The following is a 25,147-nucleotide window of genomic DNA, read 5'->3' on the forward strand; positions in this document are numbered from 1 at the left end:
CATTTTGGAGGTAAGAGAGGAATTTTTCAACTGGGACTTGGCCAGACTTTCAAGTACTAATTTCTGAAAGGTGATCTGTTCATGTCCTCCTGATCCCCAGAGGTGTTGCCACCTCTTTCCTTTCCTCCTTCCAAATACATTAGCATAGCTAGCAGTGCGAGGGCGTCAGTGGCTCCATCAGTAATGTCATGGGCACTTTAACATGATGAAGCACGCCGCGGCCCCGCTGGCATGAATAATTCACATTACCATGCACCCAGAGAGAGAGAGAGAGAGAAAGAGAGAGAGAGAGAGAGAGGGAGTTTGACTTTGCAATGAATTGTGGGAACAGATGTGTGAATTTTAAGGCGCATGGGTCTCTGTTTTGGGTGAGCGGGCAATTTTAATTCAATTTGATATTTCTCTTTTAAAGTGAGTGGAGACCTTGAGCTTGGGCTGGGAAAAATAAATAAGGTGGGATCAGAAGAGGGAGCTGTGGTTACGGAGTGGGAGGGGAGAGGGGTGGAGGTCCCCCTTGTCATCCATCACTGTGGCACTTCAATGATTGTCAAATAAGTAGCCCTGTCCAAACCCATCTTTTATCATTATGTATGAATGAATCTATCTGGGGATCGCATCATCCAGCACATGGGAGGGCTCCATCTCATATACATGATAGGGAGACGGTATGGAAATGGGATACATGATAGTAGAATGGCTTGGATGGGGAGATGGATTCACATCACTGGATGGGAGAATGGACCGCTATCTGATCTCTGTCTATTCCGTCACACTTGGAAATAGCAAACGTACAAGATACTGCCTCCGTTACAGTAGGCACACTCTCAATGAACTGCCACACAGTTTTTCGGGGGGATGGCTAATATCAACAGCATAGATCCTCAGGTGGCACTGAAAAACCTCTCCCTTCCAAAATGTCTCCCATTAAAAGTCTTGGAAATAATTTAACATAAGATCTTCCATGCTACTAACGCTCTGACATTTAGGCAGTTTGAACACAGAGTATCTCTGGGCCTTGGCTCCAAAGCTGACTTGAGAACTTTAACGTAAATAATTCAGCAAAGGTGGGTGAGAACTCCTGGCACGAGATTAAGGAGGCTGCGCCTGCAAAAGCTGCTCTCAATCCATTTCCAAATTGTCACGGGGGCCTTCTAAGAGGCAAAACAAACCCACCTTAATCTCTGCTAATCATACTTAAGCATGAATGTTTCATGTGGAAATGCCTGGTTACAATTTGCAGGCTTTTTCCTCATTCCTGGGGTAACCCCGCTACAATCCAGAAATCCTTTTGGCCACAACAAAGACAAATTGACATGTAGAGACATCAGATGTGGTACGGTGTACACAGCATGTTAGTAGGAGGCGGCAGATTCCCACATTACAGACACCATCTTTGTTGACTACATGAAACACTGCAGATAATGAATTCAGGCTGCCAAATTTCAAGATGAGCCAAAAGATAAAGCTGTTATAAACAAAGACAAAAAAATAAAAACAATGATAACACCAGTGATTGGCTGTGATTAACATCAGCCTCCTTACTTGTGTCTCAGAAATTCAAATTACAAACCTGATGTAGGCTATGCAAGGGACCAACCTAATATTATTATTATTCGAGACGGAGTATAACCCAACGGCGGGATGATTACATTTGACTTGCAATGATTTCCCCCCCTCTGCATGAGAAAACAACAGCTTGGAAAAACTAATAGACATATTCCCCAAAGTAGCTTTGTTGCTCCTGCCTTGCTTTAAATAAATCTCATCACCGCAGCGAAAAATGTTTTGATTCCTCCTGCATTTAGAGAGCGGAGATAAAAGTCCAACCCATCTGTCCCTCAACTTCGTGGGGTGCAGTGCAGCGGAGGGAGGGATTCATTCGCACGCAGCACGGTAAAGTGCATCTGCATCCGCCACGCTGCTCCCACTAGCATCATTATCCTCGTCGCCTATCACTTCCCCAGCTGAGCCCCCTTTTGGAAACGGGGGCTGACACGTTGACGACGGGTAAACACCTTTAAAAGGATCTGACGCCGTGTAATGGGAGAAAAAAACACTTCCGTATTGTGCGGGACCCCTGGCGCTGTGCTGGGCTTATGGAGGAGTAAGCCATTGTCTGGCGTCACCTAATTGGATCAAGTTTGTATGGAGAACAGATGTGTACGGCTGGCTGAGGTAAACACCGGTCCAGAAGATGCCAGGGCTGAAATTACTTTGAAAATCGTTTCTGCCTCCATAGAAGGAGTGAGAATAACAGAGAAAAATCCACTATAAAAGAACATTTGCAGTGCACTCTGAAAAGTAATAAACACTTTCCCCTTGGTGTGGATTCATAGAGGTCCCTATTTTCCTTTAGTCATCCACGGGCCCAGCCATACATCTGTGTGGAAGAGAATGTGTGGTGCACTGAGATTGAGAACGAGACGGAGGCAGTTAGCATGGCAGTGCTCATAGCGCGAGTGATGATCCTTGGCGGAGGACAAATTATACCTTTGAAACCGAGGATTGCTGATCTAATTAAGAGCTGGCAAAAGGTGTCATCAGGGTCTGACAGATTTCAGCCCTGAGCCTTTACCGCCTGCAGTGAGCCGCCGCAAAAGTGAGAAACATCGGCATGAACAAAGAGAGATGAAGAGAGACAAGGAAGCACTATTTCCAATCAAGCATCTGCCTCCCCTCTGACACAGCTCGATTTAACCTTGAAGAGTAATGAGATCTGACTTGCTTAAATGTTAGCATTCTTAAATCATCAGGAAGTGCCTCCAAGGAGCCGATAATCACTGTGCCAAATTGCTGTGCTCGCTAATTTCATTTCTCCCTAGCATTTGCTTGCAGTTAGTGTCGATTATTCAAGAACAGGCATTTAATGCTGCCAGGTCCCAGGGGTATTACATTAAAATGTAATAACTTGCAACATAAATGAAAACAAAAACCATTACTTTCTTCCCCCCGCAACTTTCTTCCCTCCTCCCTCTTCCTCTGCCACCTCTCTCCTCAATCTCTCTACACACCCTCCCTCCATGGTGGGAGTTCGAATCTAATTCTCAGCCCATCTGGCAGGCGTAATGAAGGCGGGCCGGGTTTGTGGTGCCCTGCTGCCATGGCTCGGCAAAGCAGGAGGCTAGCTGGCAGATTGGGCCAGGATGAGTGGAGGGGAGTCGGGGAGCCTGCTGAGTGAGTAAGCCAGCCCAGTTAATCTCCCATGTGCCCCGATGTGATCGGGGCCAAGGCCAAGCGCACGCTGAGGGCACAGCGGACCGGGTCTGGAGTGTGGATGGTTGTGGGAAGAAGACTGGAGGGTGAGTCTGGCATTCATTTACATTTCCTGGCATTTAGCTGACTCTTCTATGCAAAGTGACTTTAAATTAGTGAAACAGCATTCATTTTGAAGACCGCCATAAAACAAAGATCTCGTCAGGGAGAGGGCACAGATATCCAGAATTAAACTCCAACCCTAACCCTGTAGATGGTCCAAGGGAGGTTTTGTATTGTTAAACAACTCAGCAGCAATAAGGGACATAAAAGAGAGAATCACATGAAACAGCCGCGTGTGGATGTGACACTGAATATATTTTAAATATACGTATCATTAATTAACACGTCGATCCACAGCTTCTGTAAGGTTTCTGCAGTGCTGAAGAGAGTGTAAATGACATCTTAACAAATAGGGTACGGGCACAAGGTTGGTCAAACATATGCCAAATGGATACAGTCAAACAGGTAGACTCAACCCCAGCAGGTACAGCCTCAGAGGCTACGAAAGACAAATAGTGTGTTAGCACCATCTGCCACAGAGAGAAGTGCATTAGGATTTACATATGGTCAAACATGGTAAACAAACAAGTGTGGGGTTGGGCTGCACAACACATTTACAGCTACACTGGGTTAACAAAGAGATGCGAATATACAAGACAATGTTGCATTTTAACTTAAATGTATTTAATATACAAACTAATGTTATTATTTCAGTTTTACCTTCACTTACACTGACATATTTGATGATATACTGTATTTCCACTGTATCTCTCAGGACTGCTCCTGCTGCCAGCCAGGACCTACCAAGAGGGACAGCAACTGGGAGAGCGCAACTGCTCGACACTGGAAACCCCATGCAATTATGATTAAGCTCCTTTATCTAAACACAAACTCCTCTCAAATCGCTGCGATCTGTCTGCTGTGTGTGAAAGCACGTAGAGGGGAAGTGGCAAGGCAGCCGGAACCCTGGCATGAGACCCGCAGTTGCAAATACCAGCCTGTGTATGCGTATCAGTATGTGAGTATGTGTGTTTGTGTATACATGTTTACCAATGTGCTTTAACAAGCCAAGCTGCTGTGACCTGCAGAAGCCATCGTTACTTGCAATCCAGTCAGCACCTGCTAGCTGAGCACATAACAGGAAATCTCTACCTGCTTAGCGCCTCTGTTTGCCCAAAAGGAAATATCACAGCATCGGCAGAACAACGCAGACGCACGGCAGCTCAAAGTGAAGGCTCTCAGTGTCGCCGAGGCGTGGGAGAGAAAGAAAAAAACTAAAATCTGATAGGCGGACAGAAAAAAAAAAAAAAACACTGAAAAGGAAGCAAGGCTGACAAAAACAGCAGGTTTCCCAAAGCTGTGCTCCGGCCTCTGGAGAAACCGCAACACTGTCATTAACAGTTACTCTCCTCATAAACACACCAGCATCAGCTGGAGGTATAATTGCCCCTGCTTCTCCTGTAATCTTATACCTTACCTGCTGTTACTGTCAGACACCTTCTCCACCGAGAGAGACGGAGAGACAGCGGTGAGATAGAAAGATGGGGGGAGAGGAGGGTGTGTGGTGCGTGTGTGTGTGTGGTGCAGTTGGAGGCAGGGTAGGTGTTGCTTATGTACTGTCAGATTCAAGGTAAGGAAAGTAAAAAGAGGGGTGTAGAGAGAGAAAGGAAAAGGAGAAAACATATGCCAGAAAATCAAATGAGTGTGCGTTGCTCACTGAAATCCCAGGAGCAAGGCTCAGGGGCTGCGATGGAGGGAAATCGTGTTCTTTTCATTGAGTGATTAGAAGACGAGTGGCAGAACATGACCTACTTAGTATAACTTTCTTTTACAGGTTTCGGAAAAGGTACTCGTGCGGGTAGAGTTGGAGAGGTGGGTGGGGGCTTTAACCCGAACAGATTCATAGAAACATTACAGCTAGCAGGAATAACTGCTAGAGGGTGTTTGTGAATATAAAATAAAGTCTCTTCATCTTATGACCTCTCAAACTCAAAGAGCTCACAGTCATCCTCCGTGCTCTGGCATTGCAGCCAAAAAGCAAAGATGGATGCGTTTGATCCTGCAGATACACAAGGTTAACATGCAAAACAAAATATGAATTAAACATCATCTGACACCCTCTAAAGGCTACAAAAGGAGGTTTTAGTACCTTTAAAATTAAACCCAGAATGGGTGGTGGGGGGAATGTGAATGTTAAAAGAGCTGGAAAGGAGAGGAAAACATTTTTGAAAAACCGGCTTTCTCAAAATCTGTGACTGAATATTCCAAAGCGCTGCTTCGTTTCTCTTCCCCATTACAATCCCGTATGGGAAACTCAGCGAGGCCATGAAAAAGGAACACTTTATCTCTGCTGCAGAAATGGGCCTGCCTCTGGCTCCTCTTAATTTCAGGCTTTGTTTGCGCGGTGTCGGGGAGCTCTTGTGGGTTTGCGGGAGACCCGCAGGCCTTTTGTCTCATCGGTAGAGGTGGTTTCTGCTTGGCGCCTGCAGCAATATGCTGTCGTGCGCCTTTTATTCTAACTCTCCATGCCAGATTTGGCCACAGGTCGCAGATAACAGGTAACACAGCCATCACAGGAACACTGCTGTTTGTTTACCCCACAACCATTGTGGCAACACTGGATCATCAAACCAGTCGGAGAAAGAGATGGGTGTTATGAAGAAGCAACGCTCGTGTTGGGAAATGACAAGTCTCGCAAAAATATACTGTTTTTCATTAGGTTCTGCCAAAAACTAAAATGGCTTCCTCTGCATTCTTTTCGGTGACATTGGCAACTCTACAACGGCTGCTTCTTTAAATGACACAGACTAATATTACACTTGTGGCAGTGAATTAATAAGCTGCAGCATGATAAATCTCTATGATTTATCATGTTCCCTCCAGTGTATAATCAAGTTGAATAAGAGAGGGAGAGAGAGTCAAACAGAGGGAGATTGGAAGAGACAGCGACATTGCTTGGTCTGAATTGAGACACAATGGACGAGGCCCTTCCTCTGCACAGCTGAATGGACAAGCTCACAATGAGAAAGAGAAGTGTGAAACAGTCAGCTATCGAAATCAGTGGGTGTTGTGCTTAGCAGAAGGAAGGAGATTAAAATACCAAAAAGTTCAATGTGCAGCGCGCCGTGAAATATGACATACGGAACTGCCAAAACAGATATAGCAGACGTTCTCTTCTCCCTGAAAAGGGTCTCTTTCTTTTGGATGCATGAATTCCCCATAAGGACGGTTTATGAGAATATCACACCTTTATCGATGTCTCGTCCCACAATCCACAGGAGGCTTTCTCTCCCTCCTGCCTGCTTCTGGTGGGTGCCATCGTGTTCATTCCCTGTTCCCACATAGATGTTTGTAATTGGAGCTCTAATTTATGATCGGGCCTTGGTGCAGGATAATGATATGGAGCATTGTAATTTGCTGATGCAAATTGTACGTTATAATGGGGAGCCATAAAAGCCCCAGCAACATCTCGGAGACTTGCCAAACACCCTGAGCGTTCATTACAGCCCTCATTAAAACATCCACGTCGGCACTGGGAGCCCTTACAAATGGAAGGAGCATGTAATTGCTGCTTGATTGTGGTATATGTAACATATGATAAAGTGGAATTACCACTTTATTTGTCTACAGTGTCCGTGAAACTTAATGGGGAGAAAGCCTGCAGTAAACAAATCCTCAGAGCATTGTTTGATTGTAACATTATAGGGCTATTTGTTTAAAGTGGGGCAAATGTGAGTTAGGGGACAGTGCATCCAGGACAAACTAAGAGTGATGATAATCAAGGCAGGGCTTAGGGGGATAAAACTAATGCTTTTACCCAGGAGAGCCTGTGTTTCATTTGGACTTACTCCAGCGTGGGTGATAGCATAGAGCTCCATCTGGGAATACATTAACTGGATTTAATATAAGAAAAGATCAGTATTGTTCTTTTTCATTACCAGGCCCCAAAGTCATCACCATACATTTGCTTTGAGGGTGGTGGAACTAGATTGAAAAAAGGTGAGAATGAACCATTTAAGTCACCTCTGCTGAAAAAATATTTTTCTACTAATGCCAATTTGGGCCTTTGGGGCATGGCTTCTAGCTATTTCCAATCGTTGATCTCAATTCAGTCCTAATAAACGGGGTATGTGCAATGCGGCGAAGCTGAACGTCCCAGCTTTTAAGCAGCCTTAAGAGCAAAGCCAAGTGGCAAAAGCAATTAAGAGTTCATTTAGAACAACTGAACTATGCTGGGGCTGGTTTTTTGAGGCCCGGTCAACACTAATTCACAGTGTCGCCTTTTTATTCAAATGACTTCTCCCAGAGTCCCCTTTGTGTTGGTGCCGTTCTAATGCATCTCCATTAGAACAGAACCTGAGCTGCATTGCTGAAAATGAAGTTTGCCTCCTCGACTCTGAATGATAGCAGGCCTCCACCATCAGAGCTGTGTGTGCTCAGCCACTGGAAAAGGATTTTCAACCATGCCATTCAGCCGGGGCCCCTGAAGCCTGCAGCCTTTATCTGCAGACCCGTTGATTGATGTGTTGTGGGCCCTGCTGTGGTTAACAGCAATTTTTATCTGTTGCTAGCGGCAACAGCCCAGGTCCCTGGTGTGCAGAGAGCAGCAGGGCCTGGATCTGAGGCCGGACCGCACACGGGGATAAACAAATAGGTTTTTCAAGGCGGACAGCCCCCATAGAGAGGCCCCTGACAGGCAGAGCCCCACCCAAAGGCCAGGACAATGTCAGGCCCCCAGCCCACTCCAACTGGGCTGGTGGTTTCCTTCACTAATTTTCACCATGTGCCGAGCTAGTGGTACGGAGACACCTGCACACCCGAAAGTAACCAGAGCCAGATAAACAGAGAGAGAGAGAGAGGCAGAGAGAGAGAGAGAGAGAGAGAGAGAGAGAGAGAGAGAGAGAGACGCTCAGAAAGACGCAGTTACGAGATTTCATTTACTGTAGAGGAACAAACCAGGGTTTTCTGTGAAAGTATAGGATATAATTTACACTCCATTTCTTTCAATTGCTGTGTTTAGCATTTAATCCAGTGAATCTGTGTCGTTTTGTTAAATAAAGCGTGAAGCTTTTAATGGCTTCTATTGTAATTAAGTGACATAATCCTTGTATTCGATAAAGATCTTGTAAAAAGCCTCATCACTCAGACAGGGAAGTCTATTTGCCACAATGTGGAGGCCGTGAATGCCAAATCAATTAAAACAAGGCTGTTTAAGAATGCACAAATGACTCTGAGACTGCTCTGTGTAGAATGTGGAGTCATTTAGCGTTAAAAGTGATTTTGACAGCCCGAGCAGGGGAAATGCAAAACGGGTGTGTCGCAGAGCTCAGAGCACTCTCGCTCAACCCAAACACTCTCGCGAAGGTTTTACTCCCTGACATCAACGACATAAACCCTCCCAAAACAGACCAGTCTGATTATACTGTCACAGACAAAGCTCTGTGTTTTTACCGTGCGTGAAAACATCAGCCGTAGGTCGGCCTTGGGTGGTTAAAAGATGAGGAGTGGGGTGACAGAGGCTCAATCACTTCATCTGGAAGGAGAGGGAGGTGTGTTGTCTTTTTCGGCTCAGCTAGAACGTCTCCTCCTCTATACAGTACATGCAGCCAAGGGGCCGTGACGGAACGGGCAGAGTTGCGGTGAGATTTTTTTTTGTTGACATTTTCCGCATCTCTTGCAGCCCGTATCTCCCAGGCGCAGAGGGGGATGCTGGGTTCTTTATCAAGGAGCCCCTGAGAGGATGATAAATCGCCAGAGCCTGGGCCCATCTCCGCTGGAACAACAAGCAGGTAGCAGCGCAGGAAACAAGGCAAAGATATCGTCTCCCAAACATAGCTGAGGCTATAATGAAGCCTGCACAAAGCAGACAGGAGAGCGTCTGCCTGATAAACAATTCCATACCCAGTCTACCACAGAAGGCGAGATAGCGAGTCTCAGTGCAGCCGCTACGTATCGCTGCTGGACTCAACGGTCCAGAGATTAGCTCTCGCCCCTGAATGGGGGATGAAGGGTTGGGTGGAGGGCGGGTGGCTGGAAGTGATTTCACATCTTGCAATGTCATCAACTGAATCAACACACCATGCTTTGAAAGTATATATTACTTAGGGATAGTTAATCGTTAGCTTACAATGTAAAAACATTTTTTGTGAAGAGGAGGGATATTAAGGTAAGATATGTACACACACATTTTTTACCTTATCTTTTATAAATGTGCTTTTCTTTATTTTGATTTTTTTTAATTTTCTTTAGATTTTTGATATCAGCACATCATTGCTTACAACTTCTGGTGTGGTGCAGTTTGTTTATATTTATTGTGGAACTGGTCAATATTTCACCAGGGGTTTTATATATATATTGTAATACAGACCATCAAATCCCACCTTTTTATGTTATCTTTTGCTGTGTGACCCTGCCCTGTATAAGGTCTTGTTTTAACTATTGTTTAGCCTATCATCGAATTATGTTTTATTGATGTCCTGACATTTTGCTGCTTTTGATTGTTGTTATAACTGTGTGTCTTGGAATGTGCCCATAAATAAAACACATTATTATTACTTTTATATCACTGCGTGTGCCTTAAGTTGGGAATGTGAATAGTTTTAGTTCCTTTGTCTGTGTTCACCTTAACAAGAAGTGAAGTAACAAGTATTATTCAGAAAAAAGAATTAAGAGCAGTTTCATTTAATAAACGTTGCTGAAACACACATTACTTAAACCGCTTTTGTAATCAACTAGTTACAAATCAGAAATTAAACCAGGACACAATGTGTTGTGTATACTACAGCCAAGCACTTTAACACACTATGAGGGGATCTGCAGTGTCCAATATACTCTGAGGGCTCCAATTTCCCTTTTTCACGAGTCTGGCACTAAAGCCAAGAAACTTCTCTATGTTCTTGTGTAAACCATTCAAATGAGGCCATTCAAGCCTGGCAGGCAGCATACAGTAAGAGGGGGGACATATGGAAGCATAACCACGAAGAGGCGTCATCTCCCATAGAAGAAGAAAACTAACTGTCAGGAGAGATTGTCTTTTTTTTACCTCTTAGTGCCTTGTGACAGATAACCAGCCTCTATTCAGCCTCGGGATTTTTTTTTTTTTGATTATAAGTGGGGAGGGGATCAGCCCCAGGGGCCACCAGCACATTCATAGTCCTGTCTGTGCTGTTGGTGGCCGGTGGCGCCGACTGGGCCGTTGTGCCTGCCTCATTGACCCTCCTACACCCCCTTCCCACGTTACAACCAGCCCTCCACCCACATACACTGATCAGCCAGTTACTGCTTTAACACTATCTCCAGCCCCTAGCCCTTTCCTCCCCCCCGCCCAATGCCCGCTCAGCCTCTGCCTGGCATTTCCCTGGAGCCTCCCAACCCTGCACCCCCACACCCCGCTTCAAAACCATCATACTGTAAAGCCTGAAGCACTTACAGATAAGGAGACCCCAGAAATCAAGCGGGCCTGGCAGCAGAGCAGATTGAGAGTCAAAGCTCAGCGCCCAGGAGGTGCCCAGAGGCTACAAACGCTGCAGATAGCACCGTTGGAAAGCCGGAGAGGGAGCAAAACAACGTGAAACTTCCTGCCCTTGTTACTGGACTTTACCTCGCTTGCACAATGCCCCTGCCCCCACGCCACCACCACCAACAAGCCCCCCCCCTCCATCTCCACTTCTGCCCTCTCTCTCTCCGTCTCCCTCCTTCCTCTTTTCATATAAAGAGAAGGCCTTGTTCCCTGCCGACTCAAACTGACAGCTCGAGCCAAAGGGCTCCACAAGCTTTTTTGGAAGGTCTTGTTTGTTTTCATCCATCTGTGAGTATGCGGCCGCTGGGGAATAGGAATGTGACATGTTCTATTAAGACAAAAAAAAAAAGATCGCGCAGAGATCAATGCCTTTTGAAGTTAAGCTTTGTTCAGCGCTTTAACTGCAGTCCTTTGAGGCAGATTAACGATGACAAACCATTTATAGTTGTTTTGTTTGTCGGGATGATTGCTTCCAAGCTGCAATAAGAACTGCCATATGCCACTCATCAGCTAAAAGTAGCACACTTTAAAGAATGTTCCTCTTATGAGTTCCCTTTTAAGCAAAGGACATAAAGGACGACCGCTGTCTCTATTACCCAGAGACTAGACACGTCGTTGAAACAATGGGAGGGGAAGAGCACAAATTTACGGTTGGAAAACGCACTGGGGCAAGGCAACAGATGCTTTCACGGGATAAAAATAGTCCTGCACTGACAATTTGTGAGCTGGTGTACGTTTGAAGGGATTTGGCTCACGTTTTCCAAGGCATCTCTAAATATTCCTCTCGGGCACATTTACCTTGAACAACACTACATGTTCCATGATAAAGACCATCACACTGACTCCTATTAAAGCACAGCCAGTTCCAGCAAATCATAAGACACGTTTAACTGCAATGAATCTTCCTGAGGGTGTAAATGTACACGCGTTTCTCTGGTGGTGAGAAATTGTATTTATTGCATAGATGTGGGGGCCTTTAAAAGGCTTTTAGGCATATTGTCTGATATGTGAGCAAATGGATCCTCCACTGACAGTCACTGGAGGAAGACATAAAACTCTGACAGGCAAATTGCAGCGCCGTCGAACGGCGCTGATCGATGCCAATAAAACGAGGCTCTTTTCGCCAAGGTAGCACAGGACACCTTCCCGCAATTTAATCAGTCAGTCAGCCAGAATTAATGTTCCTAATATCATGATTTCTCCATTACTCTATTTAACATAATTAAAATGTCGAGCGCTGGGGCCATAAAGCGGGTCGTTGGAGATTGTAATTCTGCCGTAAAGCTATGAAGCATGAAAATGTCACTTACCGAGTAGCCGCGGCCTGACAGCGAGTGAGTGGAACTCTGTAGGGAGAGAGAGGAGAACAGGGATGACCTTTAAGGAGCGTTTCACTCGCTGACACAGACATGATGAAGCTGTGCCGCTTTAATATCAATATTCACGTTAACCTTTTAGCCGCCCTGCCATGTAACTCCCGCCCACCACACATCACTCCCATACATTCTGGCTCCTTCCACCGAGGGTAGATGAACCACACCCGCTATAAAAGCAATCAATCATACCAATTCACTGCAGAAAAAACCTTCATTATTTGGTAAAATTATAGTAGTGTAATATTGCACAATGAATTTTACGAACAGCGTGAACTGTGCATGTGTAAAATGAAAAATGAAAATGAAAAATTCTGAGACACCTATCACAGGATACCTTATAAAACGACTGGATGTTTAATGACACGTGTTCTAATCTTTGCCTGTTGACTTCTTGCAGCCAAAATAATTACTTCTGATGCTTTTATTACAGGCTGTAGATCAGGTGTTGCAGTGCAGGTCAAGATTAAGTGTCAGCTTTTATTTGTTTGACTTCACTCTCCTCTGTGTCTTCCAGAGTGCTGTGTAAAATGGGTAGGCACGCGGGGCTGACTCCATCACTTTCGTCAGTAGATGAAATGATAAAACGCACCTTGATAAAGAAATTGTTGTTTTGAGTGTGAGTGACAGCTCAGGTACCCTGCCAGCGGAATGTGACGGTTTCTCTTATTCCATCGTATAATTTTTCAAGTATTTACTTTGTGCTCAAAACAAACACAAGACTGAATAAATGTAGCATCAAGAGGCTCCATAACTGAGCATATTTCAGCATATGCATATATAATATGCAAATATAAGGCATATAAAAGACAGACATGATAACCAAACTGCTTTATATTCTCAGAGATGAGGTCATGTTATGTTCATCTTTATACATTTATTATAAAAGACAATCCAAACTGTAAAAATTGTACTTTGTCTATGCAGACTTAATTAAATGCTGATTATCAATATAGTCATTACTTTGTGTGATCACAATCATTATGTTATAGCAGTTCTGTATAATAATCTCTTCAAGTATTCAGGGATGTGTTTTGGTCCTTCAAACCCCTCCTGTTTTCTCAGAGAGCAGGAAGGCGACAGAAAAGGCCAGGGTTTGTTGCTCTGGCTCCGTCCGTCAGAGCCTAGCACGAATACCAATCTCCGAATCCCTCCCTCCACTTCCACTTTTCACTTCTTTTATTCCTCGCTCTAGATTGGCAATCTCTCCCCCCTTGGTCTCTGGAGGGGACTTTTCTGCGAGACCAATTTCATCCGTAGGTCCACCTTCAATCCAAACGACCTCCCCCACACCTTCACCGCGACCACCTCCCTTGTTTCGCACCCTCCCAGTGCCCCCTCATCCATTGTCCCACACCTGCTGTAGGCCTCAGCCCTCATCAACGCCTGTGTGCCCCTCTGATTCGCAGGACGGTTCCCGCGGTGACGATTAGGGAGGAGCCCTGCCGCGAACCGGAAAGCAGGCTCTGCGGGAATCAAAAGGCTATTCCCACTCTGCTCAAACCCTCTCCTCCCTTGCCTATACGCAACCAGAGAGGAGACCAGAGCAGCGGAGGGGAGGAACTGAACAGAAGGCAAAATCCGTGGATAGAAAAAGGCCAAAAGTGTGTTCCAGTGAGAATGTGCTCTGTTGTCTGTGTTCATGTTGTGACTGCACTTAAATGTGTGCGCTTATACATGTGTTTGTGTGTGTGCAGCGCATATGTGCATAGGTGGTGGGAGGCCAAGGCCATTTGGAATTAGCCTTACTATGTAGAGTTCATTCAACTTGGAGCATTCTGAGCAGAAAGAGAGGCTTATTTAAATGATAATGAGGGACAATCCATTGGATTTAGTGCCGGTGAAGGGAGGGAAAGAGGGGAGGGAAAGGGGGGATCCATTAAAACGCCAGCGGTTCATAAGCCATAGGGTCGGCATACAGCTAAACACTCTCTCTTAAAAGCCATTATACATGGCTCTCAATGGATTTCTGCAGCGCTTAGGACTTCAAAAGGATTTAAGAACCCGCCCCAGAGAGGCAGTGTGGGGGAGAGAGGAGGACAAGTGTGTGTGTGTGTGTGTGTGTGTGTGTGTGTGTGTGTGTGTGTGTGTGTGTGTGTGTGTGTGTGTGTGTGTGTGTGTGTGTGTGTGTGTGTGTGTGTGTGTTTGTGTTTGTGTGTGCACCTGCGTGCATGTGGTGAAAGGTTCTGGTAGTTGGTGGTGAGAGGGATGGGGCGGATGCTGGCGGCATTTAAGGGTTAACTAAACAGCCCCAGAGAAGAGAAATGTTGCTAAATCCGCCCCCTAATCCTCTCCCCATTTCCATGCCCCCTCCTCCACTCTCCTTACTTACAAAAAAAAACGAAAGAAAAAAGAAAAACATGGCGACAAGAAGGGAGGGTTTGGTCCATCTTCTCTCAACTCAGACTATTGGTTTTTGTCGTTGCACGAAGGCCAAGAGCCAGGCCAATCGGAGCTATAGAGTATTATGAGGAAAGGGCTGTGAGCGTGTATAGCCTCTGCGGCAGGAAGGTCAGGTAGGTGGGTGGGTTTGGGTGTATGTGGGTGGGTGTGGGTGGATACAAGAGGGTGTTAGAGACCATGACGGCACCACAACTGCCTCCCTCTCCTCCGCAGGACACAGATGCATTGGAACCCACCCCCTCCACCACCTCGCATTTCCCTAATCCCTGTGTGGCTTAGTGCCGGGGCCCCGCTGCACCGCAGGCACAATTACCTAGTCAAAATAAACAGATAAAGACCCAACCATGGCAATGAACAAACAGCATCCCCTGCAATTTTTTTTACCCCCTGCTTCCAAATTGATGCATGACTGTTTTTACAGGCGGGCGCGTCCGCATGTCGCATTTGTCTCTATTTCCTTTGGCGGTAAGACAAGAGAAATCCATTTTACTCGTTGCCGATGCGGCATCATTAGTTAAGAGCTCTTAAAGCTGGGGAGCCACTTTGATGTGGTGGAGTGTATTTTTCGAAAATTAGCAGTGCTCTCAGTGCGGTGGCGGAGATTTCATGGAGCAGGAAAAAAAAGACAACATAAGGGGAGACAATGACACGGTGCTGGTGAGGAATCTTGCCAGGTGTCTCGCGTACTGGCCTCGTCCAGGTGGACGACAGCAGCCGGCAGAGGGAAGGACAGACACACAGACTGATAGAGAAAAAAGGTAAAGACGGGCAGATGGAGAGAGATGGATAGATACGGATGGCGTGGCTACAACGATCAGCGTCTGTGCACCATTTTTTTGGCAGCAGATTAGAGAGACATGCCACATCTAACACTGTCAGCGATTACAGCCTGCAATTTTCATTCCCCCCCCCATCACTGCAAGAACAACCACCTCCACCACTTCTATCCTCACTCCACCACCCCCCCGTCATCCGTGCCCTCCCTCCTTCTCCGTGCTTGTCGTATATCCCTGTCAGAGCTGTCAACCGGCGTCGGTCTTTTATCTGACAAGCCCGCCTCTTCCTCCTGACTTTTTCATTAAAAGACAGCCTTTTACACAAATTCAAGAGAGAGGGGGGACAGGGGGGTGGGGTGGAGGGGTGGTGCACGGATGAAACAGAGCAGCGAGACTTGGGGGGAAAGAAAGAGGATAAAGTTGGAAAAAAAATTAGGCCGGGTGACTTTTTTTTCTTTCTCCCTATCAGACTGGATTTTCAATTGGGAAGCTGAATAGCTGAAAACAATGTTTTTAATAAGTTCATTAAAATCTTTTTCTTTCTATCATTTCACCCCTGATGGAGAATAGCTGTATATTTCCCCTCCTCTTCTCTCTCTCTCTCTCTCTCTCCCTCCACCTGCTTTCGTCAGCTAAATGAATAGTCTGATTGAATTTAGTAAGGTTTGGGAAGCCTGCTTGACAGGCATTAGTTAGGAAGCATATTTCTACATTCAGTTAAAATGAGCCACTTGGGATTTTTGCATAAATTCTCATTACTTCCTCTGTATCTAAATTGCATTATTTCATCCCTTATGCTGAACCAACGCCTGGCCTCCATTTTCCTTTGCCACCTACTCATCCTGTAAATGGGCGAGCATATGGTTGCCAGCGTGGCGATAATTGGAACCGTTTCTTAACTCGTTCCACTCTGGGGTCGTAAAGGTCAGCCCACACCTGGCTGATCCGCGTTAGGTCATGTCTACATTTAACCACGCATTGCTTTAAATAATGCCAGGCCAACAAGGTGATGCTCATTTCCTGTCTATGTGCTGCCAGCCAACCAGGTTTTTTCTTTCTTGCAATGCACTGGGGGATTTATGAGGTGAGAGTTGGAAACAGCAGGAGCTGCTGCACTAACTGCCCTCTGATCTCAGCTCAATGTTGCTGTCGTCCACCCGCTTTCTGTTACCCACTTCAGGGGTCCCCTTCCTCGTAGAGAGCCCGTCTCTGTAGGAGGTCTGTGAAAAGGGGAGAGGTCTTGTCCAGGGGCTCACCTCGCTGAGCTGCTCCTTGGAGTTGCTCCTCTGCGGTCGGGTGAGCTCCTGCATCGTCTCATCCTCACTGACTTTGACCGGACGTAGCACCAAAGGTTTGATCTACAGGGGACACAAAAAAAGAGGATCTTCAAAACGTGAACTTCTCAGAACAAAGCAATTTAGGCAAACTGGAGGTGAGTCATTGTTTCCTCTTTAGACATAAATGATGGTACTAACAGTATCATCAGTATGATATAACTGTAAATCACTTATACTTTTTAAAATGACATGGAGGAAGAGTCAGTTTAATGCAAATGATATGGATTTTACATTACTGTTTAGGTGCTACTGTATAAATCTACTCCAAAGTTCCAAAATATGTCTTAGCTTCATTACAAAAAAACTAAAGTTTTTCCAGTATGTGGCATTCATGAGCATAGTATTAGGTAATTATCTATAATTGAATAATTGTACACTATCAGTTACTGATTCATTGAATGTTGTTCAATCCACCAATTGAGAACTTGGACTGTGCATTAATCTTTGAATGACCTCTGATATATAAACAAGTTTATTGACATAATAACAAGAGTTTCATACTGAGGACCAGAACTTTCAATTTAAAGATTCAGTAACGACAATAAATCACACTGCAAAAACAAAACCTGTGATGTAGCAACCAAGGGGCACGAATTAAAGCTCCATCTTGTTTCCCGTCACTCACCAGCATCTATAACTGACTCCACAAGCTCGAGCAGCTACGCATAACAATAAAGCAAAACTAGAAATGGCTTCAACTGACGTTCCATGGGCTGTGGTCCTTCTATTCTTAACTCGAGGGAAACACAAAGTCGACGTGGTGCCTCACAGCTCAATGTCAGTTTGTGCTTTGGGTAAATGCAAAGCAGAACTGGCTGTAGCAAAAACACCTGCAACTCCAAAACCTCGGCAGGCTGGTGCTTTAGTCACAGCAGCCGGCAACAGGAGTGCTAAGCGTCAGTTCAGTAAAACCAGCTGTTAACTACATGGAGAGAAATTAGTCCAAGTAATGGTGACAAATGTGTGTTAGAGGATCTATGAATGAAAACAAGATTTACAAATGTGTTAATTTGTTCTGCCTTGTTCACAAATATATTGTCCAATCCATCAACAGATACCAAACACAAAGAACATCTTACGAATAAATTAATTGCAATTTGACTAAATAGCTGTATTTTACATACATATACAAAACTTCACAATTATACGGCAAATAAATTTTGCTTTAGAGATTTTTCATGTGGATATTAATATATATATATATATATATATATATAAATATACAACAAGAGTTTCCTAACAGAAACAAAAAACATAGGGAGGGAGTAGCAAGTGAAGGATCCCTCTCCCAGTACGGAGAGAAGTGCATGTAGCAGAGCATGTCAAGGATATAACAATATTTAAAACATTCTTTAGAAACAACAGTGTCTAAGATAAGGAGGTGTTAAAGTATTTATGCAAAAGAAAAGTCTGACAGAGATGAAGGGAGCAGCAATGACTATTGTAATGATAGAGGTATTGTCAATGGTGGTAGAATATGTGAGAAGGCATATTGTATATCTAAGAAATCTAGCTGTAATCATAATCCACGATTAGCTGCCACTTTGATGTGCAATCGAAATGCAACATTAATTACAACTAAGAAGTTTAGATCCATTGCTTTATACGGTACGACACCCCTATCCACTACACTTCCTTACAATTTGGCTCAAGCGTTAACAAACTACATAAGCCCAACAACGAAATTGTAAACTGCAAACAATGCTTAACATAGTCCCACATTTTCCCACCTTTAGCAACATTTTATAGAATGAAAGACCGTACTTTCATTTCGATTTAATTTCTGTTTTCTGCCCATGACAACTTAATAAATCTAATTAATTAAAAGATCAAACAGTGGAACAAACTGCCACCTTTTAGCAGCTTAAATGTAGAAATGTCAGTATGTGTGTTCAGCCACCCACATCACGGCAACCCTAATGCCAACATGGATGACTTGTTTTATTGCAGGCCATCAAAACCCACAGTTGGCGTGCATCCAAATTCCCAGCCAGATGGGAGGTTGGCGAGCTCAGCAAGGAAGAGTCTGCGCTGGTGCAGCACTGGCCAATCACAATGTCCCATGCTGCTTCCCCACCTTGGAGTACAGTGGCGATGGCCGCAGGGTGTAATCCATTTGACTAGCAGTTTGCGTGTAGCGGCTCCCCCGGTGGCTGGCCCCGGTCTCCTGATCTCCACTGTAATTTAAGCAGATCACTGCTACAATTAACCTTTCCCGGTAAATATCAATTATGGCCCCCGGCTGGGCTAGAATTAAAAGGGTCATCAGCTAATCTGACAGGTCCTGTACGCTACCACCTGGCTGGGAGAGAGGGAGGGAGGCAAGGCGGCAGAGAGAGAGTGTTTGTCTACCCTTGTGCCCACCAGCTCTCATGCCAAGTAGACACAATTCCCTTTTAATTACCCTGCCACTGCCAGGGCAAGCATGCTGATTGGCCAAGGGGCATTAGCAGTGCGCTGAGGTCAACAGTGACAGAATGAGGGTGGGATGGGGCGAGCGTGGCGGAGAAGAGGAGGGAGCTACCGCCAAGCAATCACGGTGTGGAGATGGGAGGAAGAGAAACCTGGCAGGTGGGCCTAATCAGGTTTGACTTCCACCTCTACCCGCCTCTCCTTCTGCCTCGCTCTCGCTCGACTAGCTGTCAGCCTAATCACGCCTTGAATCTCAAAATAGACGGTGCCCTTTTTGATTTCCTTCTCTCAAAGAGGGAGCACAAAGGGAAAATTCCTCCTTGGCAAGGCAGGCGGGCATGGAGGCTGAGAGAGAACGCTGAGGTACAGTCTGTGTCACGTTGCCGTCAAGTGCAGCGGTTGATTACTTTGTTTACCCAGCATCAGTGTTGCTGACAAATTCCTGAAGGCGTGCAAAGTGTTTCCGTCTCCTCTGGGGCCTGAAACTACATTACCCAGTCAGCAATCAACTTGGCTATTGATCAGAGCACAGCGTCTAATTAGGCACCTACGGTTAATGATGCAGCGTGCGCGGACCGTTTCCCGAGCCGCTGTTCAACGGGACAGGAGAACAATTGATCTAGGCTGGAATTCACCAACTCTGACAAAAGATTGACAACCCTGACTGCCTGTGATTAAGGCAGGGACTAATTTCCTGTCTGGGGAGGTGTTTAATTGGCCCTAAGCTCCCAACTGTACAGCTTTCATGTGTTGTTTTTTCCCCATTTTGGTCGACTCATTAATGTTAAAGGACAAGGTAGTGTGCTTGAGGGTGGGGCTAATGGTCTCTGCAGAGAAGTGATTGGTTACGACTAGTGACATAGTTCAAGGTCATAATGCCTTTTCACTACCCTTGAGGTAATGCCTTTGAAAAGCACTCTGGGAAGCCCAGAGGGAGCAGGTCCACCTGGCTATTTTAAAAAGGATTTTTTTTTTGGTGCGGATTACATTTGTTTACATAGGAGGTTTAACCCATATAGTATCGGGGTAAGGTTAATCAGGCTGAACATGATTAATCTGTGTGTGTGGGGGGGGGCAGTTTGATCTGAGATGACAGATAGAAGAGAGATAGAAAAAACATAGCTAAGTCAGGGCCTGTGTTTTACATGAATAATGTACTGGAAATTAGCTCCATTAGTCTCGGTATTGAACATGTCTGCAGTCCCTCTCTGGAGGCTGCCGCTCTGTGCTCTTTAATTATCTTCAAAGGGCCCTCCAGCATCTTAATTTCCCCCCTAAGTTGAGTAGTGTTGACTTGGGTTTGCTCATTTATACCACTCTAACCCTAGGTGAAGACCCCCTGCTAAGACAGGGCTATTCTAGGCATCGATGGAGACGGTCGTGGTTCACATCAGTTCATGCTAGGCTTGGCTAACTTTCATTTTCCTTTCACTCCTCTCTCTCCTTTCAGTGTTGATCAATCTGCAGCCTGTCAGCAGGGAGCGGGCTGGAGGCTGGCGGGTGATGCTTTGTTGTCTTGGTCTTTTGATCCTCCCTCCTCCTTCACCTTGCAGGAGGTTTTAAGGGGGCATCGGACAGCTGTGCGGTCTCCCACCTTTTCCCTCCTTGAATAAAATAAGCTGTTAGTCTTGACCCCGCTTTTCCTCTTCTTGCTCCGGCTCCTCTCTCTCTGCCTCGTCTCTCCCCAGCCTGCCGTCACCTGTCAACAGCGCTCAGGGAGTCTGTGCTTCAGCCTTGTCCCAGTGTCAATCCTCATTACCCTAGGATCTTGGACCCTGTCCCCCCTGCCCGCTCTTTCTTTTCTAGCTGTCTCAATGCTCTTCTGCTCTGCACTACCTCACTCAGATCGCTTCTCTGGGTTTCCCCCATGCACAGGGCGGGAGGAGACAAGAGGCAATGCAGGAAAGGGAGGGCTGAAGAGGAAGGATACAGATCCTTCCTATAATTTGTTCTGAAAAGTGTCCTGCGCAAAGGACCCTCACCCCCATTAACCCAACGACAGGCTGCTACTGCTGCTCAGGGAGGCCTCGGCAGTGTGTGTGTGTGTGTGTGTGTGTGTGTGTGTGTGTGTGTGTGTGTGTGTGTGTGTGTGTGTGTGTGTGTGTGTGTGTGTGTGTGTGTGTGTGTGTGTGTGTGTGTGTGTGTGTGTGTGTGTGTGTGTGTGTGTGTGTGTGCGTGTGTGTGTGTGAGAGAAGGGGGCCTGGTGGTGCGGCGGGCAGAGGCACCATAGCGCTCAGTGCCGGGCTCCGGCACCGGCTCAATCTATCGGCTCATTATCCCCCCCACCTTGGCTAGGGTGCAGACAAGTGCACTTTAGGGCCACAGGCCAAATTGATTCATCTGCCTTCATTTTCTTCAGGCTCAGAAGTGGCAGCTGCTTGGAGGCAGGGGGAAGGAGCTGTAAGACGTTGAGAGACAGAGACGAAGAGAAGGAAGGAAAGAGAGAGAGAGTCTGGGATAGAGTGAGATGAAGGAGGGAGGCATCAAGAGAAAGAGGTGTTCCTGGCTTAGTTCCCCATCCATGTCTCATTTTACTTTTCCTCCTCCTCCTCCCTCTTCTCTCGCTCTCCCTCTTTCTCACTCTCTCACCTTACAGCACAGCCGACACCTCCCTCCCTTGAAATCGCTATCAAGACATGCACTCACTCCCCCACCAAGTCCCAAGTTGGAAATTAGCCCAAGGACAAGCAAGTGGATTTACTACAGGGAGAGCAAATGGATTTTTGCTTTTATTTTGACGAGTCCCAGTGTATCCATTACGCCTTTTAATCATACATTATTCATAGAGTTCGCCTGATAATAAATGACCACATAAAAAGGGGTACACATATTATACAAGGCCTAAAATGCCCCCATAACTCTCTCTCCTGGTGCACTCAGAACTACATCACATTTGTGAGCTGGTTTACAAATAGGAGCCAGTGAAATCGCAGCAAGATGGCGTTTCTATTCCATGCAATGACACAAGGACACGACAAAGCAGTTGGCAGATTAAAAGCAACACGTACAAATGAGGGACATTGAAAACAGATTAGAGGGTGTGACCTATTAGTTGTTCAGCATGTGCCCTGTGCACAAAAATTGCAGTATAGAATGCGGCACAATGTAATAACTAACTGGGGTGGCCACCGCGACCGCCCAGCACTGCAACAAAGCAGTCAACATGAAAGCTAAACCGCCTCCTCGGCCTGATTCCCAGCCAACAGGGACCTCAGGAGAGCCCGGGTGTCCCGCAGGGCCCTGTCTGGAACAGATGAACTAGGGAGAGGAGCACTCCCTTTGGGGCCCCAGGTCTCTCCAATCACTCTCACCATATGCCTCCTGGGGGAGTAAGGGAACAAGGCAAAAGAGGAGGAAGAGGAGGGGCAGCACCTGCTCCCAAATATGAAACCATCCCTCAGCACCTGTCCCGGGGGTCCACTGACAACCGCAACCGACAGACACACAGACGCACACACACACACACACGCACCTGTCAGCCAGGACCGTAGGAGCAGTATCTGCCCTGCACTGATAAGCACAAGGCCTTACAGCAGAAACACCCCAACCCCCTCCTCTCCCCCCTGACTCCCACTCCGAGGCAAGCATTTCTCAGAGCTACTAACAACAATTAGGCCGATGATGTCAAAATGCTAATGATGTTATTGGAAGGAAAGCAAGGGGCAACTCTGGATCCGCGTTTTGCTCTTCATTGCTGCAGCCAACATTATGCAGATCTTCGTCTCTTGTTGCTCCGTAAGAAATGCACGCCTTTGATTTCTGAACAAACTGTTAGCGTTGAAAGCAGCGAGTGCGTTTAGCAAAAGATTTATGCATGCTAGCAACAAAAATTCAAATAGCGTTCACACGGGAGTTTGTTGTATAATTTCTTGTAACTCAACATAATTATTTGCAAGTCAAAGTTCACTTTGGTTTTCAAAAACGAGGGTGGAGAGGGACATTCAAAGTCGCAGTAAAACAACTTCAGGTTGTGGTACATGCCACTGGAAATGCCACATTTGCACTTAGTGGCGAGCAAATCCTTTTGGAGAGTAAGAGAGAGAAGGATTTTATTCATTCGTTTTCAAGTGTGTGCTGCTGTAACCTCTCAGTGCCATAATTATCTCAGCAGACCTTTCAGTCACTAAGAGTATTTTCAAGGTAGAGAAAGAAAAAAAACACAAACACACACACACACACACACACACACACACACGAATGTATGTTAATATCGGTTTATTATACTTAATGTTTTTCATTTCTCATTTCTACAAATAAATAAAGTTTAAAGTTTCTGATTTATAATGTTCTTTCATAGCTAATGTTGTTAACACACAACGTCATTACTCACATGTCATTCCACTTCTTTGTCATTCAAACAAATAACTGCCACTATTGTTACCTACTCCACAATATTGGAGCCCATTGGCTACTGTCTGACAACGAATTAGCCTCTGGGGGCAACAACCAATATTTTGGGACTTCATTTCCGTTTCCCGTACACTGTTTGCAGTCGGACTAGTTTCTTTTATCACACGAGTCGAACGTTTCTACACACAAAACACAAACAGTGATACTTTTGGTACATGTTCAGGTCCAGACGACATCTTGTCTAATCTTTATTAACAGCTGTCTGCATATGAATAGATAAATTAAACAAACTATAGCGGATGCATTTTGGTCAATTTGAATTCCACCTCCTTTGCTCTTCACTGTTTACCTGCAGACAACCAAAGCCTGCTCAAATGTGATCGGTGGAAATAGAAACCAGAAGGCCCCAAAATCTTGTCCCTCACCTACAGATTCTACATATTCACATGATGCATCTGTTTATAAAGATTACCCACAGTACAGCACTAATGATAAATCCTGTTACAGAATAAAAATAATTTAGGTCAAATTGACCAGAGGCTGTGTGCAGCTCCCTATCATCACGGCAGTTCTAATAGTGATAATGTTTATATTTTATTAAGTCAGAAGCAGTTACAGTGATTGATCACTGAAAACTTTACAACATATTATCATAGAGTATAAAAAAAACAACAGCTCCAGGTGGAGCTTCAAGCATCAAAACAGTTTTTTTTCCGTGATCGTAGCAAAATTTCAACCGAATAACTGATTAGATCTTTCAGATGTCTGTATGTGTGAGATAAAATTTCCCTCCACCTTTGCAGGTCAGAGTGTTTTGCTCTACTCAACACTGTGACCATAATAAGTGTTGGTATGCTACATCAACCACAGACTCGGCAACAGTTTCATGTGGAAAGGATTTATCAGTTATGACTCTCAACTCCTTAACCTTTACGTGGACGGAGATAAGGCCGGCGTAAACACCTTTATCAGCTGATAAGAGGCTGTTTGCCGGACGGATCAGCGGTCCAGACAGACGATGAAATGACAGAATGTCTGACTACGCACTGAGGTTTTCACAAGTTTAACTCACAAGTTGGTTAAATATCAAAGAAAATGCGGCTCTCTGTAAATATTAAGCAAATGCAGATGTAGGTCATGAAATATAAAAATACTGACAGCAAGTATTTGGATCATTACAAAATAATTGTGAGGAACTTTATACAGCTCTACCACAAACACTGGAATCCAGCCACTGGGATCAGCTAAACCCTGATTTAAAACACTCCACACATCATGTTTGTATAAACAACAGGAATGTCTTTCTTTCATATAACTTTGCTTTTTTATTTTTTATTTTTTTACACACTTTTCACCACCAATGAATTATTTTCATTGACCACCGAATGCAGTCATGTATAAATGCTATAACACCGTTAATTATTTTTTAACACTTGAAAATGATGTTATTAGCAGTCGAAAAAATTCCGTTTTGGGAAGTGCAACATTCACACTCTCTCCTGCGACTACACTTGATAACTTTGTCACCCTCACACGTACTTTAAGAAATGTTTAATTTCCTCTAATGTAATCTGAAATAATTATCAACTGGAGCAGACGGATCTGCCCCTTTTAACAAGTCCACCAAATGCGCACACACACACACACACACCTTAAAACTAGCTATCATTCACTACGACATAATTAAAACACTGAAGATGAGATTGTTGGGTAAAGGAAATG

At 45.2% G+C, this 25,147-nt stretch overlaps 1 protein-coding gene across 1 annotated transcript in view; it reads right to left on the reverse strand.

Annotated features, from left to right (window-relative positions):
- The window catches only part of fbrsl1 (fibrosin-like 1), a 286,900-nt gene that overhangs the window by 142,955 nt on the left and 118,798 nt on the right, over positions 1–25,147 (reverse strand). Inside the window, 2 exon segments of the mRNA XM_035165724.2 lie at positions 12,085–12,120; positions 16,583–16,684. Of these exon segments, the coding sequence (XP_035021615.2) occupies positions 12,085–12,120; positions 16,583–16,684 (138 nt within the window).

The sequence above is a fragment of the Hippoglossus stenolepis genome, chromosome 9 (assembly GCF_022539355.2).
Source record: "Hippoglossus stenolepis isolate QCI-W04-F060 chromosome 9, HSTE1.2, whole genome shotgun sequence".
NCBI classification, from domain to species: Eukaryota; Metazoa; Chordata; class Actinopteri; order Pleuronectiformes; family Pleuronectidae; genus Hippoglossus; species Hippoglossus stenolepis.